At 44.3% G+C, this 22,013-nt stretch overlaps 1 protein-coding gene across 3 annotated transcripts in view; it reads right to left on the bottom strand.

The window, feature by feature from the left end:
- Positions 1-22,013, bottom strand: part of nbeal2 (neurobeachin-like 2) — a 135,217-nt gene that overhangs the window by 90,895 nt on the left and 22,309 nt on the right. For all 3 annotated transcript variants that reach the window (XM_061954343.2, XM_061954351.2, XM_061954359.2), the window contains exons 2-4: positions 5,477-5,565; positions 5,160-5,324; positions 1,076-1,157 (exon numbers count right to left, since the gene is read on the bottom strand). In XM_061954343.2, the coding sequence (XP_061810327.2) occupies positions 1,076-1,157; positions 5,160-5,324; positions 5,477-5,565 (336 nt within the window). The remainder of the gene's footprint in view (positions 1-1,075; positions 1,158-5,159; positions 5,325-5,476; positions 5,566-22,013) is intronic.

Genomic DNA, 22,013 nt, shown 5'->3' with positions numbered 1-22,013 from the left:
TGTAGCTGAGATAGGCTCCAGCGCCCCCCGCGACCCCAAAGGGAATAAGCGGTAGAAAATGGATGGATGGATGGAAGTCATAGAAGTTTTTTAAGCGCCAAAATTATGACTAAAGTGTTGAAGCTGTATTTCCATTTGCACTTTAATTTTATTTATGGTTTATTTAACAAGCATATATTATTATTTGTTAGAATTTATTTATTTTAGCACTACATAATCTTATACATCCATCCATCTATCCATTTTCTACCGTTTGTCCCTTTTGGGGTTATATACATGTATTTAATTTTGTATGAGTCCCTTGTTCTGCAGTATATTTAATAAGTATTTACTTTGGTAATGGGCCTGACATAAGCCTTGATAATAATCTTTGTGATTAACGTATAGTTTCATATCATTTGACAAGGTTTATCCTGGTAAACTGTAAGTAGGTTAGATATACTGTAATTATTGAATACCATTCAAAACAAGGATAAGAGTACTAAATCAATGTTAACATTTGAGTGGGCCCTGGGTCCCTCTGTAGTGAAAAGTTGGGCCCCGAAGTCAAAAACATTAAAAACCCCTGCGCTACATCATTTTATGTGAAATAATGTGCGTCAAGAAGGCATTTCATCTTTCTTGATGTATTTCAGTTTTGACATTAAAAAAATGTAATGCATGCAAATGCAGTTCTTAACTTGATATTATTTGATACAAAAAGCTCTTTCAATCTTTTTTTGTCATTGAAACCCTTTTTAAATCAAAATTCTACACTAGCTGAACTTGAATACCCACTTGTCACTTTGATTTGTCAGTTTGTTGGTAAACAATGATAATATTCCAACAAAGGGACAATCATGTAATAACATATCATCTTAATATGACGAGTTTTGTTTTGATCTTCTTTATTTTTTTGTGTGTGCGCCTTCACATAGATTGCTCCCTGGACAGTCGCCAACATTGCCCATTGCCGCTGTGGCCTGTGCAGCCCTTTGAGACAGTTGTGATTAAGGGCTGAATAAACTTTAATTGATTGATTGCTCATGGACTAGGCTTAGAGCATATAACCACTTAGGTGTGTATCCTGGCTTACCTGGTGAAAACAGAAATCCAAAAGCTTTATGGATTCAAAAACAAAAGCAGGGGTCTTGTCGTCGTCAATGTTCTCCATGGTTCTGCAATTTGAGAGAAACAATGGGTTAGGAAAGTGATGTTTCTGCAAGATGGCCATCTATGGTAAAGAACACAACAGAGTATAGGTGCACATTGAAAGGCATGACTTCCTCACGCCAGCTTGCGACCTATTTGCACAATCCATGTTGCAATATCAGGAGAAACAAGATAACTGTAATTTGTCTGCTTCCCCTTAACAGTCAGTTAGTCAAAAGGCAATTTTGCTTCATTTAGATATTAAGTCATTTTCAAAGTTTGGTAACTTGCTGTATATATTATACTTCAAAGTCCAAATTGTTATCATTATTATATCAAATATGCCCACACAATCTACAGTAGCTAACACAAGTGAGTACACCTCTCAGGTATTTTTATTACAGTATTTTATCAACGCACAATAGTATTGAAATAAAACTCGGATATACTACCTGAACCCAATTGAGCACCTGATGGCATACTCAAGCGGAAGGAAGAAAGGTGGAGGAGAGCGCAAATCGTCTAACTAACTGTCTAACTAATTAAATAACTTGCTCGACTGGAAGAGAATTGCAGTGAATTTCATGTACAAGAGGATTAAGGCAGAGCTAAAAAAAAAAACAATGGTTTGGCGCTAAGGATGTAGCGCCAAATTTTGGGCCCCTAGACTCCTAAAGGGTCTCCTTACCATGAATTGATTTACGTGGACCCCGCCTTAAACAAGTTGGAAAACTTATTTGGGTGTTACCATTTAGTGGTCAATTGTACGGAAAATGTACTGTACTGTGCAATCTACAATAAAAGTTTTAATCAATCAATGAAACCAACCCACACTAAACCCAAAGTCGCCACCTCATACACACACACGTGGTATCACTATCACTACCACTATACATGCACTGCAAATCTAATGATAAAAGTTATAAACAGAACCAGTGACAAAGGGCAGCACTGGCAGGCTCCAATCCTCACTGGACACGGGTCCGACTTACGGACAATGCGGACCAAGCTCTAACACTGATCATACAGAAAGTGGACCGCAACAATGAAGTGGTCAGGTACCCCATTGTCTCTGAGCACTCTCCACAGGACTTCCCGAGGAACACGGTCAAATATACCTTTTACAAGTCCACAAAACACATGTAGACTGGTTGGGCAATTTCCCATGCACCCCCGAGGACCATGCCGAGAATATAGAGTTGGTCCACAGTTCCACGACCAGAATGAGAACCTAATTATTGCATGGATTTGGTTCAAACAAGCTCTTTAAAACACACAAAATAACTTAATTCCGTTTTTGACTTTATAAAAAAGGAATTAACAAATCTAGAACATATACTGGTACTCCTCAGGGCTGTGTACTTTCCCCCTGGCTCTTCTCCCTGTATACAAACTGCTGCACCTCCAGTCACCAGTCCGTAAAGCTGCTCAAGTTTGCGGACGACACTAGCCTCATCGGGCTCATCTCTGATGGTGACGAGTCCGCCTACAGGAGAGAGGTGGACCGGCAGCCTCAACAACCTGGAGCTGAACGCCCAGAAAACAGTGGAGATGATCATGGACTTCAGGAAAGTCACAGCCCCACAATCCCCCCTCACCCTGATTGACTCTCCCACCCCCGTCTCCATTGTGGACTCCTTCCGTTTCTTGGGCACCACCATCACCCAGGACCTCAAGTGGGAGCCGACCATCAGCTCCCTCATCAAGAAGGCCCAGCAGAGGATGTATTTCCTGCGGCAGCTGAGGAAAGTTAAGGTGCCGACCGAGATGCTGGTGCAGTTTTACTCAGCCATCATCAAGTCCATCCTCACCTCCTCCATCACCGTGTGGTTCCCCAGCACCACAGATAAGCATCGACTGCAGTGCATCGTACGTGCTGTTGAGAAGGTTATTGGCTGCAAGCTCACATCCCTCCAGGACCAGGAGACGTGTGGGTCGGATCACAGCTGACTCTTCCTACCCTGGACACAAACTATTCTCCCCTCTTCCCTCAGGCAGGAGACTACGGTCCATCCAGACCCACACCTCCCGCCACCTGAACAGCTTTTTTCCCCTCGGCCATCAGGCACACGAACAATATCAAGGCGGCATAGCTCGGTTGGTAGAGTGGCCGTGCGAGCAATTTGAGGGTTGCAGGTTCGATTCCCGCTTCCGCCATCCTAGTCACTGCCGTTGTGTCCTTGGGCAAGACACTTTACCCACCTGCTCCCAGTGCCACCCACACTGGTTTAAATGTAACTTAGATATTGGGTTGCACTATGTAAAGCACTTTGAGTCACTAGAGAAAAGCGCTATATAAATATAATTCACTTCACTTCACTTCATCTGATAGCTCAGTTACAGCTCATGTTATTCTATTATGTGTTTTATGTTGCACGATTGCACCAAGAAAAATTCCTAGTTTGTAAACCCGTTCTCACACAATGGCAATAAAAACTATTCTGATTCTGATTCTGATGTAAATAAGCCCCGCTTAAGAAATGTAGTTTTGTTGAAAAAAAAAAAGTGAGTTGTTTTTTACTAAAAAAGTGCCAACAAATTCAATATTAGGTGGCCAGAATGTGAATTTTAATAATTATACAACCTGTCATTATTCACTTGAAGCTACTTATATACCTGTACATGTCAAGTTTCCCTTTACTTCAGAGAGCAAAGTATAAATTAGCTGATTCACATCAGTGGATAATACGAATGATAGTAATACATTATTATTATAATTTAACCATATTATTATTAGTGCATCTTTTTGGGGTTAAGTCTCCCCCGTCTACCTATAGTGACGCCTTTGTTTCTAATTTTAATTGAGATTCCTTGAACGCACCACAGTTATGGGCAATGAGATACAAAAGTCAAAGTTAAACACAACTTTCTCCTATACTGCCACAAATAGATTTATTATATTTTTACCTTTCTTCTACCACTCCACCCTTGTTCCAAAATGTTGGTGCAAATGCTTAAAAGTGCTTTCATATGTGTTCTTGTCTCACTTGAGGATTGTACAAAACCCAAAACCAGTGAAGTTGGTACCTTGTGTAAATCGTAAATACAAACAGAATACAATGATTTGCAAATCCTTTTCAACCTATATTCAATTGAATAGACGACAAAGACAAGATACTTAAGAGGAAAAGAAACATCCGGACTGTTATAGGCGCAAAGTTCATAAGCCAGCATCTGTGATGGTATGGGGGTGTATTAGTGCCCAAGACATGGGTAACTTACACATCTGTGAAGGCGCCATTAATGCTGAAAGGTACATACAGGTTTTGAAGCAACATATGTTGCCATCCAAGCAATGTTATCATGGACGCCCCTGCTTATTTCAGCAAGACAATGCCAAGCCACGTGTTACAACAGTGTGGCTTCATAGTAAAAGAGTGCGGGTACTAGACTGGCCTGCCTGTAGTCCAGACCTGTCTCTTATTGAAAATGTGTGACGCAATATGAAGCCTAAAATACCACATCAGAGACCCCGGACTGTTGAACAACTTAAGCTGTATATCAAGTCTATTCAATTGAATATAAGTTGAAAAGGATTTGCAAATCATTGTATTCCGTTTTTATTTACGATTTACACAACATGCCAACTTCACTGGTTTTGGGTTTTGTAAATGATAGGCAAAATTTCAGATCAAGTGTTGTTCCCCTCTAACAAAACAATTAACCAGAAAAGTGCATCCAAATGTTACTTTGTTTCCTTTGACTCATGGCTCATTTTTTGAGGTTTTCAATGTGACTCCAGTTGAGTCAGGTGGTGAACATATGCAGGTAATTTGAAATTTAAAACAGTTTCGCAAACGAATGGCTGTGAACACGATTTCACCGAAACATTCAAAAGACTCGACTCGTTCGTGAACGCCACATCGCCACAAAGTAGTTAGACATTTTAGGAGGAAAGGAAATGAATACTGCTTTCCAAGCTGTACATTGACTAGTCTAAAGTATATTTAGCTCAGATATAATACAATGGTTGCTGAAATGTGAGTGGTCACTTTTGTGAGATACTATATGCTTTAATTAGTCTTCACCTGCAGACGATGATGAAGAACTTCATGAGTAGCAGAGGGTGGGGGATGCTGTTGTCGCTGTCATGGCTGCCTGTTAGGTGCAGCGCACTTTGCCAAATCTGAGTGCTGAGGAACAACAGGACCTCCTTTGGAAGCTGGGGCACGTCGGAGGTGCACTCTACCGGCCTGGATGGAAAGGGAAAGTATGTGAGGGAGGAGACATAAGGCATCGTAAAATAAACATGTCAAAGCGACTTCTCTGCAGGGAGTCTAAATTCATTCTGCTTTGGGGAAAACAGTGGAATCTGCAAGTGTGCGTCAAAGAAAGGACTTCTTACCTCCGAGGCTCGAGTGAGTGCACGTCGATGAGCCTCTCAAAGGACACCACAAATGCCTCAAGCCACTGCTGCAGATAGGCCACATCTTTCTGGATAGGGAGTAAATGACATGTACTTTAATAACACAAAAGACCAACATAATGAATATCTGCTACATCTAATCAGATGCAGTACAAAACAAAAATACAAAGATAACCAAGCTCTGTTTTCATTGTCACCATAACAATATGCATATTGTTTCTGGTGTACACTGGCACTGCATCATTCTGTCATAATGTTGTGGTTGGTATCAGCATAATACTGTGATAGCATTCGTCATAGTAGGAACATAAAGCATTTTTTAAAGAAATGTAAGTAAATTAGCATATTTTCAGCTACAGTTTTTTCATATGGAAAAAAATGCAAGAGATGTTTTTTTAGACCATAAAGAGCACCGGATAATAAGGTGGACTGTCGATGAATGGGTCTATTCAGATCTATTTACATACAAAAGGCACACCGAATTACAAACCCTGTTTCCATATGAGTTGGGAAATTGTGTTAGATGTGAATATAAACGCAATACAATGATTTGCAAATCATTTTCAACCCATATTCAGTTGAATATGCTACAAAGACAACATATTTGATGTTCAAACTGATAAACTTTTTTTTTTGCAAATCATTAACTTTAGAATTTGATGCCAGCAACACGTGACAAAGAAGTTGGGAAAGTGCATGTTCACCACTGTGTTACATGGCCTTTCCTTTTAACAACACTCAGTAAACGTTTGGGAACTGAGGAGACACATTTTTTAAGCTTCTCAGGTGGAATTCTTTCCCATTCTTGCTTGATGTACAGCTTAAGTTGTTCAACAGTCCGGGGTCTCCGTTGTGGTATTTTAGGCTTCCTAATGCGCTACACATTTTCAATGGGAGACAGGTCTGGACTACAGGCAGGCCAGCCTAGTACCCGCACTCTTTTACTATGAAGCCACGTTGATGTAACACGTGGCTTGGCATTGTCTTGCTGAAATAAGCAGGGGCGTCCATGGCATCATTGCTTGGATGGCAACATATGTTGCTCCAAAACCTGTATGTACCTTTCAGCATGAATGGCGCCTTCACAGATGTGTAAGTTACCCATGTCTTGGGCACTAATACACCCCCATACCATCACAGATACTGGCTTTTCACTTTGCGCCTATAACAATCTGGATGGTTCTTTTCCTCTTTGGTCCAGACGACACGACGTCCACAGTTTCCAAAAACATTTTGAAATGTGGACTCGTCAGACCACAGAACACTTTTCCACTTTGTATCAGTCCATCTTAGATGAGCTCAGGCCCAGCGAAGCCGACAGCGTTTCTGGGTGTTGTTGATAAACGGTTTTCGCCTTGCATAGGGGAGTTTTAACTTGCACTTACAGATGTAGCGACCAACTGTAGTTACTGACAGTGGGTTTCTGAAGTGTTCCTGAGCCCATGTGGTGATATCCTTTACACACTGATGTCGCTTGTTGATGCAGTACAGCCTGAGGGATCGAAGGTCACGGGCTTAGCTGCTTACGTGCAGTGATTTCTCCAGATTCTCTGAACGCTTTGATGATATTACAGACCGTAGATGGTGAAATCCCTAAATTCCTTGCAATAGCTGGTTGAGAAAGGTTTTTCTTAAAGTGTTCAACAATTTGCTCACGCATTTGTTGACAAAGTGGTGACCCTCTCCCCATCCTTGTTTGTGAATGACTGAGCATTTCATGGAATCTAATTTTATACCCAATCATGGCACCCACCTGTTCCCAATTTGCCTGTTCACCTGTGGGATGTTCCAAATAAGTGTTTGATGAGCATTCCTCAACTTTATCAGTATTTAATGCCACCTTTCCCAACTTCTTTGTCATGTGTTGCTGGCATCAAATTCTAAAGTTAATGATTATTTGCAAAAAAATGTTTTTTATCAGTTTCAACATCAAATATGTTGTCTTTGTAGCATATTCAACTGAATATGGGTTGAAAATGATTTGCAAATCATTGTATTCCGTTTATATTTACATCTAACACAATTTCCCAACTCATATGGAAACAGGGTTTGTATAAATGGCAACAGCAGTGGATGAATGAGCTTATTGACAACGGCGTGGACTAAAATGGCGGGTGCACGCAAATTGTTGGGACTTATGAAAGCCCAAATACACAATAGCAGGTACCAATAGGTAAGAAAAGTTGCATAATAGGGCGAAGCAAAACACCAGATAATATGGCTCCTAATAGTGCAATTTTGAGGTCCTTATACACACACCACAATAATAGCCATATGTTGAAGCGTTTGACTACAGTAGCCGTAATGCTCCGACAATCCATCAAGCGGTGCGGCTTCGTAGCTTACCAAAGTCGTGCTAAAACATTTTGACAGATTGTTGAACGCCATGTGTAATGTTCTATATTCTCAATAAAACATCAAAGTTTTTCTCCTGCTTGCTTACCGGTGATTGCTAGCATTATTTATTGAACAGGCGTCAACCTGCAGTCCACATGTATCGCTTATGTGTGACTGCCATCTACTGGTCACACTTATCATTACATCATGTACCACAACCAGAATAAGCACAACCAGAAATAATACATAAGGCGCACCAGGTTATGAGGCACACTGTCGATTATTGAGAAAAAGAAAGGATTTTAAGTGCAATAAAGTACATAATATATACAGTACACAAATATTGATATAATATGTATACATATTAAACTACCTATACATGTATTGTTCTAATTTATGTGAGCCATATTTGGTAACGCCTCACTAAAAGGCCCGTGCAATCAGTAAAGATGATGACGTTGCAATGAAAAAATAATAATGTTAAATATACTCTCACTTGTAATGTTATTTGCTAAAATGGTTACAACAACAAGACATGTTAGGATAGGATTACAACTTCCCTAAAAAGGGTTAATTTTCTTAGCATATACAAAGTAATCATACAGTATATCTGCTTATGAGATTAAAGCACGAGGCGAAAAAATGTCATACAGTCCAAGGTGGCGTAAAAAAAAAGAAGAAAAAAGTACCAAAGAATGTGGCACATTGTGTCTTAAAACATTGCACGGAGCAACCCTGATGACCTGAATTTTGTAACAGGATGTTGCACAGATATTTAACTCATAAAAGACTACACTTTTAGGCAGTTAAAACAAAGCAAAAATCTGCAAATTGTCAGACACATGATTGATGCAGCCACAACTTTAGCATAGTTGAACATAAGCTTTTGTAATAGCCATTGTTTACTGAGGTGTTCAGGCTAAGCAATCACATTGCACGTGGAGTTACCATGGCGGTGGTTTAAGGCACTATTATCCTCATTACAAGAATGCACTAGAAGAATATAATATTGCATACCAAATTATTTATTAACAAACTTGCTTGATTCAGCGTCTTCTGTGAACCACATCCTGTCTGCCTTCACACCACCTTCTTCATCTTACACCAAAGTCATCAAGACAACATCAGCTAGGTCACAATTGTAGGTCAAACCTGTCAACAGACTTCGTTTCTGCCGTGTAAGCAAGAATTAGAAATGCCCGTGCAAACCAAAAGGCACATGTTATCCAAATAACAAACTGCAAGGTACACTGAAACATTCTTTAGCGTGCTTGATGAGGGAATAGCCGCGGAGTGTGCATAAACAGGCTGTGAGGAAGCTTATCAGAAGAAGACTGAGTCATAGTGCAAAAATAATACCAGTATATTGTAAACAACACACGACATGACAATCCATCTAGAGCTTCCCCTAGACTTATTAGGTCAAAAGACGAGGAACATGATCAGAAAACCTCATTGCACATTATCTTCATAACCTAATTGTCACAGTTCCACTAATAGGAATAACAAAAAAAGAGAACCAAAAACCAGCAGCTGTTCATCCTGGTGAAGTTCACATTACCAGCTGACTTATGAGCCAGTCCATCTTTCATAGTATGAGGCTGAGCAGGGGGTTGTAGGGCGCAATCCTGCGACCCAGTCTCAGATGTACCGATGGCACCCTGCAGCTTGGCGACTCATTCCTCCACACTAACGACTAATCAGACTACCGCTCTTTTTGAGCGTCCTTAACGTCAAGCCAACAACCAGGAAATGATATGTCACTTGTTTCCTTCGGCAAACCTCTTCCTCTTCTGTGAGTTGTGAAGAGACAAGTGGGAGGTTTTGGTAAAAAAACGTTTTTAAAACTGGAAACATTTTTGAGAATGTAGTTAAAATGACACGAATGTGCAATAAATCCTTCATTATTGCAACAACTGTGTTTGTTATTGCTACAAAACTATGCTCATATATATCAAGGTGCCTCAAACCTTAAATAAAGTGGTACCTCAGATTGTGTACATAAAAAATAGTTGCCAAAAGTTTGTTCGGTTTTTCCTATGTTTCCTATCATACAGCCAATCATTGTAATAAATTGCTATACGTTTGCCCGCATATCATGATGATTCAGTCTACTGCAAAATAATCCACCATGAGACCAAAGAACATTTCAAGTGCCAGCACTTTGATTAAGAAGGCGAGAAACACAATTGAATCCGAGAAAAAAAACTTGGTAGTGTCCGTGTGGCTCTCACCTCGCCTATGAAATTTGTTTCTGTTATTATTTGTGGGTGTCTGGAACAAAAGTCTGTTGGTACTACAAACCCCGTTTCCATATGAGTTGGGAAATTGTGTTAGATGTAAATATAAACGGAATACAATGATTTGCAAATAATTTTCAACCCATATTCAGTTGAATATGCTACAAAGACAACATATTTGATGTTCAAACTGATAAACATTTTTTTTTTTTTGCAAATAATCATTAACTTTAGAATTTGATGCCAGCAACACGTGACAAAGAAGTTGGGAAAGGTGGCAATAAATACTGATAAAGTTGAGGAATGCTAATCGAACACTTATTTGCAACATCCCACAGGTGTGCAGGCTAATTGGGAACAGGTGGGTGCCATGATTGGGTATAAAAGTAGATTCCATGAAATGCTCAGTCATTCATAAACAAGGATGGGGCGAGGGTCACTACTTTGTCAACAAATGCGTGAGCAAATTGTTGAACAGTTTAAGAAAAACCTTTCTCAACCAGCTATTGCAAGAAATGTAGGGATTTCACCATCTACGCTCCGTAATATCATCAAAGCGTTCAGAGAATCTGGAGAAATCACTGCACGTAAGCAGCTAAGCCCGTGACCTTCGATCCCTCAGGCTGCACTGCATCAACAAGCGACATCAGTCTGTAAAGGATATCACCACATGGGCTCAGGAACACTTCAGAAACCCACTGTCAGTAACTACAGTTGGTCGCTACATCTGCAAGTGCAAGTTAAAAGTCTCCTATGCAAGGCAAAAAACGTTTATCAACAACACCCAGAAACGCCGTCGGCTTCGCTGGGCCTGAGCTCATCTAAGATGGATTGATACAAAGTAGAAAAGTGTCCTGTGGTCTGACGAGTCCACATTTCAAATTGTTTTTGGAAACTGTGGACGTCGTGTCGTCTGGACCAAAGAGGAAAAGAACCATCCTGATTGTTATAGGCACAAAGCTGAAAAGCCAGCATCTGTGATGGTATGGGGGTGTATTAGTGCCCAAGACATGGGTAACTTACACATCTGTGAAGGCGCCATTAATGCTGAAAGGTACATACAGGTTTTGGAGCAACATATGTTGCTATCCAAGCAACGTTACCATGGACGCCCCTGCTTATTTCAGCAAGAAAATGCCAAGCCACGTGTTACATCAACGTGGCTTCGTAGTAAAAGAGTGCGGGTACTAGACTGGCCTGCCTGTAGTCCAGACCTGTCTCCTATTGAAAATGTGTGGCGCATTATGAAGCCTAAAATACCACAACGGAGACCCCCGGACTGTTGAACAACTTAAGCTGTACATCAAGCAAGAATGGGAAATAATTCCACCTGAGAAGCTTAAAAAATGTGTCTCCTCAGTTCCCAAATGTTTACTGATGTTGTTAAAAGGAAAGTCCATGTAACACAGTGGTGAACATGCCCTTTCCCAACTACTTTGGCACGTGTTGCAGCCATGAAATTCTAAGTTAATTATTATTTGCAGAAAAAAAAAGAAAAAGTTTATGAGTTTGAACATCAAATATCTTGTCTTTGTAGTGCATTCAATTGAATATGGGTTGAAAAGGATTTGCAAATCATTGTATTCCGTTTATATTTACATCAAACACAATTTCCCAACTCATATGGAAACGGGGTTTGTACAAAGCATCGATTCATGTAAAATCAACACCTTTGTTGTTTGTCGTCAAGTCCGGCTGCAGACTATGCACCGGCTCAAACACTTGGTGGTAAAACAAGCACTCAAGCAGCACTCCAACAAAGCAAGTACATAGAAGTATTATTGTTGAAAAATGATTTGCCAAATGAGGTGGTTCGGGCATTTGGTCAGAATGCCCCGGGATGCTATTCTGGGGAGGTGTTTAGGGCACGTCCAAACCTTAGGAGACCACGGAGAGGACCTCAGTCACCCTATCACAGGACGCCCCAACCCCGACAGAGGAAATGCGATAGTTTTGTCCCATCTATGTCATAACATCATTTATTTGAATCAGGGTTCCTGCTTCTCAAAAATCTGATTACAGACAGACACGTTTTTTTACGCACATACAACTCTTACCAGTGACGTGCGGTCACTAGAGGCAGGTGAGGCGGGGCCTCACCTGCCATCATGGAAAGAAAAAAAATGTAAAAAGAAAAAAAATTAATTAAATTGTTATATGTATCCAGTGATTATACTATAAAGTTATTTTCCATTTAACTTCACCAGTTTTAGATTATTTTTATTCAAAATCGCTGAATTTTCACATTTGCCGTTCAAATACTGAGAAGAGACGGTGCGGCGAACAGCAGCCAGTTGAGGCACGTCACTCAATTGTGCCTCCACATGGATTGCGGACTCGGCTAACTGCTGGCCTGCTGTGCAGTGAGACTGTATTGCTATATGAATTATATTATACATTTCCATAGTTTAGTTAGCTGAGGTATATAATGTACAGTGTATTTTGTCAACAACTGTATGTGTGTAAAGTATTTCTTGTGCTGAGCGATCATAAAACTGCTGCGAAGACGCACTGGCTGAGGCTCGCGTAACCCTGCCTCCTGGTGCTGGTTAAGGCACCTTCGCCGCAGACTGCACCCCCCGACTAGAGCGCCACACCAACCAAAGCCCACACCCAAACCCTCCACGTGCAAGACCGAATCCACCCAAAAAAAGTCACTTAACAAGAAGCCAAAAAGTGTAAAAACAACATTGCTCGCGCCGGAGGAGCCGTGAACGACTGCAAGGACACAACATTAGGTACACCGGCAGACTGCAGCACGGATTTCATATTTCATTCATTCACAACTCCTCCAACACGAACACCACTGTTCCCGCACTTATAAGTAAAGGTAAGACCATAATAACGTTTTTTTTATTAAATGTGCTTTTTTGTGTGCTACAGTTTGTATGTGTAAAGTTAAAGTTAAGTTAAAGCAGGGGCGTCACTAGCTTTTAAGGACAGGGAGGGCTTTGCCCCCAGGAGATGCACAGGATGCGAGCGAATGTTACGCACGAGCACAAAACTTCACAAACGGCTAACAAAAACTTAGAAATTATTCATTGTTATTATTATTATTTTTTTTAAATGCACGGGACGAAATGAAATGCTCCCCGGGACAATGGCTTTTAACCATATATTTTCTTTTTCTTTTTATGTATTTATTCATTTTACATTTTATATTAAATGTCTTGGTTTTTCCTCCCTCTGAAAATCCTATTAAATGTTTAACAAGCCATCCTATAATAATAAAACAGCTATTAATGTAACAATACAATAAAACAAATATATTTAATGATGTTTTTTTCATTATTTTAACAATAGGCTTATGTATATTACTTTATATAGATTCTACAAGAAACACAAAACTTAAAAAATAAATGATTTACAATTGCACACACAAGGTTTTGTGCAGCTTCACTCATTGTAAAGGAAGATAATGTGCTTCGTACACCTGCAGGACCGCAAGCAAGGTCGCAGAGAAAATGCGGGCTGGAATTTGAGTGATGTGGGCATTTTCTATATGAACAAGTGGAATGGATTGGATATCGACGCACGAAAGGGGCTCTCTACCTTACGCTACGAAGTGAGGGGAAACTAAGTGAATAATAACAGGTTATATGATTTTTTATTTAAACTCATATTTGGGCCACTTTACAATGACGGCATTTATTTGTAAAAAAAAACCCCAAAAAACACCAAATTATTTAGGGGGGCTTAAGAATATTTTAGGGGGGCTTGAGCCAATGACTTAAAGTACCAATGATTGTCACACAATCTAGGTGTGGTGAAATTTGTCCTCTGCATTTGTCCTCTGCATTTGACCCATCCCCTTGTGAGGGGAGCAGTGGGCAGCAGCGGCGCCGCGCCCGGGAATAATTGTTGGTGATTTAACCCCCAATTCCAACCCTTGATGCTGAGTGCAAGCAGGGAAGAATGCTGGTATGAGCTTTTAAACATAACCCGTTAACTGCTGCCAATCAAATGGTGAATAAGATACTCTTTAGGGTTCATATGTTTGTAAATCTGACTGTGATGAAGTCAGTGCCTCACCAGCCATCAACCTCACCGCACGTCACTGACTCTTACGCACAGACTTCTTTACACATACACACATCTGAATACAGACACACAACCATGATTAGGCACACACAACTCTTTCACGGCAGAAACATCGCAAAAATGTACAAGTAAAAAGACAAACAATCAAGGAAATACGGACAGACAAATATTTTTTTACCCATAGACTAATCATAATACGGACAGAAAACTTAAAACATGTACAAGCAGTTTTGATTACACGCACGCACGCACGCACGCACGCACGCACGCACGCACGCACGCACGCACGCACGCACGCACGCACGCACGCACACACACACACACACACACACACACACACACACACACACACACACACACACACACACACACACACACACACACACACACACACACACACACACACACATACAGACACACACATTAGTACAAAGACGAGTGAATTGGATTACAGATGCAGATTGAGATACACATTTGCAAATAATTTTGCTCCCATAATACTTCCATACAAGCATGTCTAATAGAAAACGCTCAGACGTACAGTAAGGCTACACTTTCCAAAAATGCACTACCTCGATGCTAATTTACATTGGATTTGCCATATACATTCTACTGATTAGCATTTACATGCCGATTTCAACATCTCCAAATTTGGTAATGAAAATTACAACTCAGATGCATGCTACAATCAATCAGCTGTAGCAGTATAAACACTTTGTAGGTCTCAACATAAGACTAAACTGGCACATTCAGCTTCATGGCAAAGACTACTTCCTGTCAGGCTTGTCCCTGACAGTTTGACTGTTTTAGTTTTTTCTCTGTGTTTGTCTTAGTTTCCTGTCAGCGCTTTTATTTTGTCTTCATTTCCTGAGTGTCTCCCTGAGTGCTGCTTCCCCTCAGCTGTGGCTGATTGGCACCTGGCCACACCTGGTGTCAATCAGCCAGCTACTATTTAAACCTGCCTTCTCCTCCAGTCATTGCTGGATCATTGTCGTTCCTACCTGTCGTGTCGTTGTTTGCTGTATGCTGTCGTTGCTACCTGTGTGCATTAAGCTTTCCCTGGATCCTGACTCCTGTTCCTGCTTCCTGGTTTCTGGTTCGTGTTTTCTCGTACAATGCCTTCCGCCTTCTCTGCATCTTGGGGTTCGGCACCTACAAACTCTGACATAATGATCCAGCCAAATTCGAATCTCGCAGAGATGTCCATGGCGGAGAGGCTTAACAAAGCTTTGGACTTAATGGCTAATCTGAAGAAAAGTTTGGCCGCTTTTCAAGCCCTCTCCCACCCACCCCTGTCGTCTGTGGTCCTATCTGGGGACGTCTGGGATCCGTCCCTTGGGGGAGGGGCTATGAGTAGCAGTGCAGCTGGGGAGGCACAGCTACTTCTCGCCCCAGTGGGTCTGCAAGAGACGGCGCCATCATCTCCGGTGGGTCTGCAACCTACGGCGCCACCATGCACTCCGGTGAGCCGGCAGACGCCACCATGCACTCCGGTGGGCCGGCAGACGCCACCATGCACTCCGGTGGGCCGGCGGACGCCACCATGCACTCCGGTGGGCCGGCAGATGCCACCATGCACTCCGGTGGGCCGGCAGACGCCACCATGCACTCCGGTGGGCCGGCAGACGCCACCATGCACTCCGGTGGGCCGGCAGACGCCACCATGCACTCCGGTGGGCCGGCAGACGCCACCATGCACTCCGGTGGGCCGGCAGACGCCACCATGCACTCCGGTGGGTCTACAACCTACGGCACCACCATCCTGTCCGGTGGGCCAGCAGCAGAGGGCGCCACCATCCTCCTCTCCGGTAGGCCAGCAGCAGATGGCGCCACCATCCTCCTCTCTGGTGGGCCAGCAGCAGATGGCGCCACCATCCTCCTCTCTGGTGGGCCAGCAGCAGACGGCGCCACCATCCTCCTCTCCAGTGGGCCAGCAGCAGAGGGCGCCACCATCCTCTCCGGTGGGCCAGCAGCAGAGGGCGCCACCATCCTCTCCGGTGGGCCAGCAGCAGAGGGCGCCACCATCCTCCTCTCCGGTGGGCCAGCAGCAGAGGGCGCCACCATCCTCCTCTCCGGTGGGCCAGCAGCAGAGGGCACCACCATGCACTCCGGTGGGTCTACAATCCACGGGGCCACCATCGTCTCCGGTGGGCCAGCAGAGGGCGCCACCACCATCGTCTCCGGTGGGCCAGCAGAGGGCGCCACCACCATCGTCTCCGGTGGGTCCTCCCATGCCGGCGGTCGAGCCGCCTCGCCAATTGCGGCGGCGTTCAACTCGCCGTCGCCATCTAACTCTTCCCCGCTGGTTGCGGGGACACTTGGCCTGGTGGCCCACCTCCTTGTCCTCCCTCCACCCTCCCGTGACTTTGGACTTTTTTGGGGGGGGGTTCTAGAACGTCTGGTATCCGTTATAGGAAGGGGGGCTACTGTCAGGCTTGTCCCTGACAGTTTGACTGTTATAGTTTTTTCTCTGTGTTTGTCTTAGTTTTTTGTCAGCGCTTTTATTTTGTCTTCATTTCCTGAGTGTCTCCCTGAGTGCTGCTTCCCCTCAGCTGTGGCTGATTGGCACCTGGCCACACCTGGTGTCAATCAGCCAGCTACTATTTAAACCTGCCTTCTCCTCCAGTCATTGCTGGATCATTGTCGTTCCTACCTGTCGTGTCGTTGTTTGCTGTATGCTGTCGTTGCTACCTGTGTGCGTTAAGCTTTCCCTGGATCCTGACTCCTGTTCCTGCTTCCTGGTTTCTGGTTCGTGTTTTCCTTTTCTTATTTTTGAACATTAAAACCATGTTTTCTCGTACAATGCCTTCCGCCTTCTCAGCATCTTGGGGTTCGGCACCTACAAACTCTGACACTTCCTGCCTACACCACACACCCTAGCCTGTACAGTGTACACTAATGGCATCTAACGTCTTAGAATTGCAACCACATGCAAAGTCTATTTAATACTTGCAAATTAGACTCAGAAATGTAACAAGAAAACAAGATATGGGGACGGTGTGGCTCGATTGGTAGAGCGGCCGTGCCAGCAATCTTATCTTTCCTGGTTCGATCCCTGGCTTCCACCATCTAGTCACGTCCATTGCGTCCTTGAGCAAGACACTTCACCCTTGCTCCTGATGGGTTGTGGTTAGGGCCTTGCATGGCAGCTCCCGCCATCAGTGTGTGAATGTGGAAATAGTGTTTAAGCGCTTTGAGTACCTTGAAGGTAGAAAAGCGCTATACAAGTATAACCCATTTATATAACAACTAGACAGCACAAAAATCACAAATTTCTCATTGTTAAATATTAAGTCAAAAAATTAGATTTTTTTTATTTTTAATGACATTTTGAACACCGGAACACACACAAAAGTAAAAGGTACCAATCCCTAAACCTGCAGACTTAGAAGTAAGTAATTGTGTTTTTCTGTCTTGTTTGGTACATTAATGGCATCTCAAGACTCAGGATTCCAGCTACATTAAAAAAAATCTAACAAGACAAAGGCAATAAGGGTTGATAAAAATAAAAACCAGGGGAATCTCCTGGTACAGCCATGATTAAAATAACAATGCCCGACAACACTATCTTTTCTGAGAACCCGCACTCGTGCGGGCAAAAAACGGCAAGTAAAAAACACCTACCCTGCAGATTTCACAAACCCAGTGAGAAGTGTCGACTCCAGTTGGCTCTGTCTGCAGCTGCTGCTTGACATTCTGCTTGGTTCCGTCCTCCCTACTTTAGTGTCAGCAAAGAGCACTTTGATTGTCCTGCCTGGCCCTTGTGCTGACAAACAGCGGAGAATTCAACCGCAAGTATCGTGTGAGCATTCACTTCTTTTTCTAGTGCAGGAATATCCTTGTGGTATCATCATCATCATTACCATCATTACTACTATTACACATGTGGAAGGAGGCTTCTCAGCTGTGTGGCTGAGCAGAGCATGTATGTGCCACATTAATGTGCACTTAGTCTAATAATCACCAGGTAATCACATGCCATTTCTCAGGCCAAACCACTATTAATGTGTCCAGATTGCCACACAGACACTGGAAATATACTTATTTTTCTTCATTGGAACGTCACATGGAGGCTCTGTATTTGTCAATACGTGGATCTTGGGGTTTGTTTTCCCGGAATGCAAAGGAAAGTTGGCGCGGGCAAGGCGTAAATGTAAGTACATCTTTTATTTTAAACACTAACAGACTACAAAAAAGGAAGCAAACAAAAGGCGCGCACAATGGCGGAGAACAAACTTGAATGAAACAAAACTTGCACAAAGGCAGAAACTATGAACAATAAACAAAAACTTACTTGGCATGAAACTATGATAGCATGAAGACAAACAGAGGTAGCAGGGGTGTCAGAAGTAGCATGGTATGAAAGGATAGATAATGTCACCAGGACAATCAACAGAAACAGACAGGCTTAAATAGCAGTGACATGATTAGTGACAGTGCAAAGCGTGAGACAGGTGTGTGACATGACAGGTGAAAACTAATGGGTTGCTATGGTGACAAAACAAACAATCAATCAATCAATGTTTATTTAAATAGCCCTAAATCACAAGTGTCTCAAAGGGCTGCACAAGCCACAACGACATCCTCGGTACAAGAGTGCACAAAGAGTCCAAAAACAAAACCGAACATGACTAAAACAAAAACATGATCAACAGACATGACAGTATTGTAATTTTACCTAATTATCCTAAGTCGGTGCTCAGTGCAAGAACAATCTACATTTCCAATAACAACTATGTACAGCACAGGCCAAAAGTTTGGACACACCTTCTCATTCAATGCATTTTCTTTATTTTCATGACTATTTACATTGTAGATTGTCACTGAAGGCATCAAAACTATTAATGGACACATGTGGAGTTATGTACTTCACAAAAAAAGGTGAAATAACTGAAAACATGTTTTATATTCTAGTTTCTTCAAAATAGCCACCCTTTGCTCTGATTATTTTTTCGCACACTCTTGGCATTCTCTCAATGCTTCAAGAGGTAGTCACCTGAAATGGTTTTCACTTCACAGGTGTGCTTGAAGCTCATTGAGACTTGTGGTGGGTGAGTAGAACATATAAAGGGGAGTAATTTACCAAACAGCTGGTGGGGAACACTCTTCTTCCGCTTATCCGAGGTCGGGTCGCGGGGGCAGCAGCTTAAGCAGGGAAGCCCAGACTTCCCTCTCCCCAGCCACTTCGTCCAGCTCCTCCCGGGGGATCCCCAGGCGTTCCCAGGCCAGCCGGGAGAGATAGTCTTCCCAGCGTGTCCTGGGTCTTCCCCGTGGCCTCCTACCGGTCGGACGTGCCCGAAACACCTTCCTAGGGAGGCGTTCGGGTGGCATCCTGACCAGATGCCCGAACCACCTCATCTGGCTCCTCTCGATGTGGAGGAGCAGCGGCTTTACTTTGAGCTCCCCCCGAATGACAGAGCTTCTCACCCTATCTCTAAGGGAGAGCCCCGCCACTCGGCGGAGGAAACTCATTTCGGCCGCTTGTACCCGTGATCTTGTCCTTTCGGTCATGACCCAAAGCTCATGACCATAGGTGAGGATGGGAACGTAGATCGACCGGTAAATCGAGAGCTTTGCCTTCCGGCTCAGCTCCTTCTTCACCACAACGGATCGATACAGCGTCCGCATTACTGAAGACGCCGCACCGATCCGCCTGTCGATCTCACGATCCACTCTTCCCCCACTCGTGAACAAGACTCCGAGGTACTTGAACTCCTCCACTTGGGGCAAGATCTCCTCCCCAACCCGGAGATGGCACTCCACCCTTTTCCGGGAGAGAACCATGGACTCGGACTTGGAGGTGCTGATTCCCATCCCAGTCGCTTCACACTCGGCTGCGAACCGATCCAGTGAGAGCTGAAGATCTTGGCCGCAGGAAGCCATCAGGACCACATCATCTGCAAATAGCAGTGACCTAATCCTGCAGCCACCAAACCAGATCCCCTCAACGCCCTGACTGCGCCTAGAAATTCTGTCCATAAAGGTTATGAACAGAATCGGTGACAAAGGGCAGCCTTGGCGGAGTCCAACCCTCACTGGAAACGTGTCCGACTTACTGCCGGCAATGCGGACCAAGCTCTGACACTGATTATACAGGGAGCGAACTGCCACAATAAGACAGTCCGTTACCCCATACTCTCTGAGCACTCCCCACAGGACTTCCCGGGGTACACGGTCGAATGCCTTCTCCAAGTCCACAAAGCACATGTAGACTGGTTGGGCAAACTCCCATGCACCCTCAAGGACCCTGCCGAGAGTATAGAGCTGGTCCACAGTTCCACGACCAGGACGAAAACCACACTGTTCCTCCTGAATCCGAGGTTCGACTATCCGGCGTAGCCTCCTCTCCAGTACACCTGAATAGACCTTACCGGGAAGGCTGAGGAGTGTGATCATACGATAGTTGGAACACACCCTCCGGTTCCCCTTCTTAAAGAGAGGAACCACCACCCCGGTCTGCCAATCCAGAGGTACCGCCCCCGATGTCCACGCGATGTTACAGAGTCTTGTCAACCAAGACAGCCCCACAACATCCAGAGCCTTAAGGAACTCCGGGCGGATCTCATCCACCCCCGGGGCCTTGCCACCGAGGAGCTTTTTAACTACCTCGGCAACCTCAGCCCCAGAAATAGGAGAGCCCACCACAGATTCCCCAGGCCCTGCTTCCTTATAGGAAGACGTGCTGGTAGGATTGAGGAGGTCTTCCAAGTATTCCCTCCACCGATCCACAACATCCGCAGTCGAGGTCAGCAGAGCACCATCCCCACCATACACGGTGTTGACACTGCACTGCTTCCCCTTCCTGAGGCGGCGGATGGTGGTCCAGAATTGCTTCGAAGCCGTCCGGAAGTCTTTTTCCATGGCCTCCCCGAACTCCTCCCATGTCCGAGTTTTTGCCTCCGCGACCGCTGAAGCCGCACACCGCTTGGCCTGTCGGTACCTGTCTGCTGCCTCAGGAGTCCCATGAGCCAAAAGAACCCGATAGGACTCCTTCTTCAGCCTGACAGCATCCCTCACCGCCGGCGTCCACCAACGGGTTCTAGGATTACCGCCACGACAGGCACCAACTACCTTGCGGCCACAGCTCCAATCGGCCGCCTCGACAATAGAGGTACGGAACATTGTCCACTCGGACTCAATGTCCAGCACCTCCCTCGTGACATGTTCAAAGTTCTTCCGGAGGTGGGAATTGAAACTCTCTCTGACAGGAGACTCTGCCAGGCGTTCCCAGCAAACCCTCACAATGCGTTTGGGCCTGCCCGGTCTGTCCGGCATCCTCCCCCACCATCGCAGCCAACTCACCACCAGGTGGTGATCGGTAGAAAGCTCCGCCCCTCTCTTCACCCGAGTGTCCAAAACATGAGGCCGCAAATCCGATGACACAACTACAAAGTCGATCATGGAACTGCGGCCTAGGGTGTCCTGGTGCCAAGTGCACATATGGACACCCTTATGTTTGAACATGGTGTTTGTTATCAACAATCTGTGACGAGCACAAAAGTCCAATAACAGAACACCACTCGGGTTCAGATCCGGGCGGCCATTCTTCCCAATCACACCTCTCCAGGTTTCACTGTCGCTGCCAACATGAGCGTTGAAGTCCCCCAGTAGAACGAGGGAATCACCCGGGGGAGCACTCTCCAGTACTCCCTCGAGTGAATCCAAAAAGGGTGGGTACTCTGAGCTGCTGTTTGGCGCGTAAACGCAAACAACAGTCAGGACCCGTCCCCCCACCCGAAGGCGGAGGGAAGCTACCCTCTCGTCCACCGGGTTGAACTCCAACGTGCAGGCTTTGAGCCGAGGGGCAACAAGAATTGCCACCCCAGCCCGTCGCCTCTCACTGCCGGCAACGCCAGAGTGGAAGAGAGTCCAGCCCCTCTCAAGAGAAGTGGTTCCAG

The sequence above is a fragment of the Nerophis lumbriciformis genome, linkage group LG04 (genome assembly GCF_033978685.3).
Source record: "Nerophis lumbriciformis linkage group LG04, RoL_Nlum_v2.1, whole genome shotgun sequence".
Lineage (NCBI taxonomy): Eukaryota > Metazoa > Chordata > Actinopteri > Syngnathiformes > Syngnathidae > Nerophis > Nerophis lumbriciformis.
The sequence above is the reverse complement of the archived record's forward strand: the minus strand, read 5'-3'. Positions and strand labels throughout refer to the sequence as shown.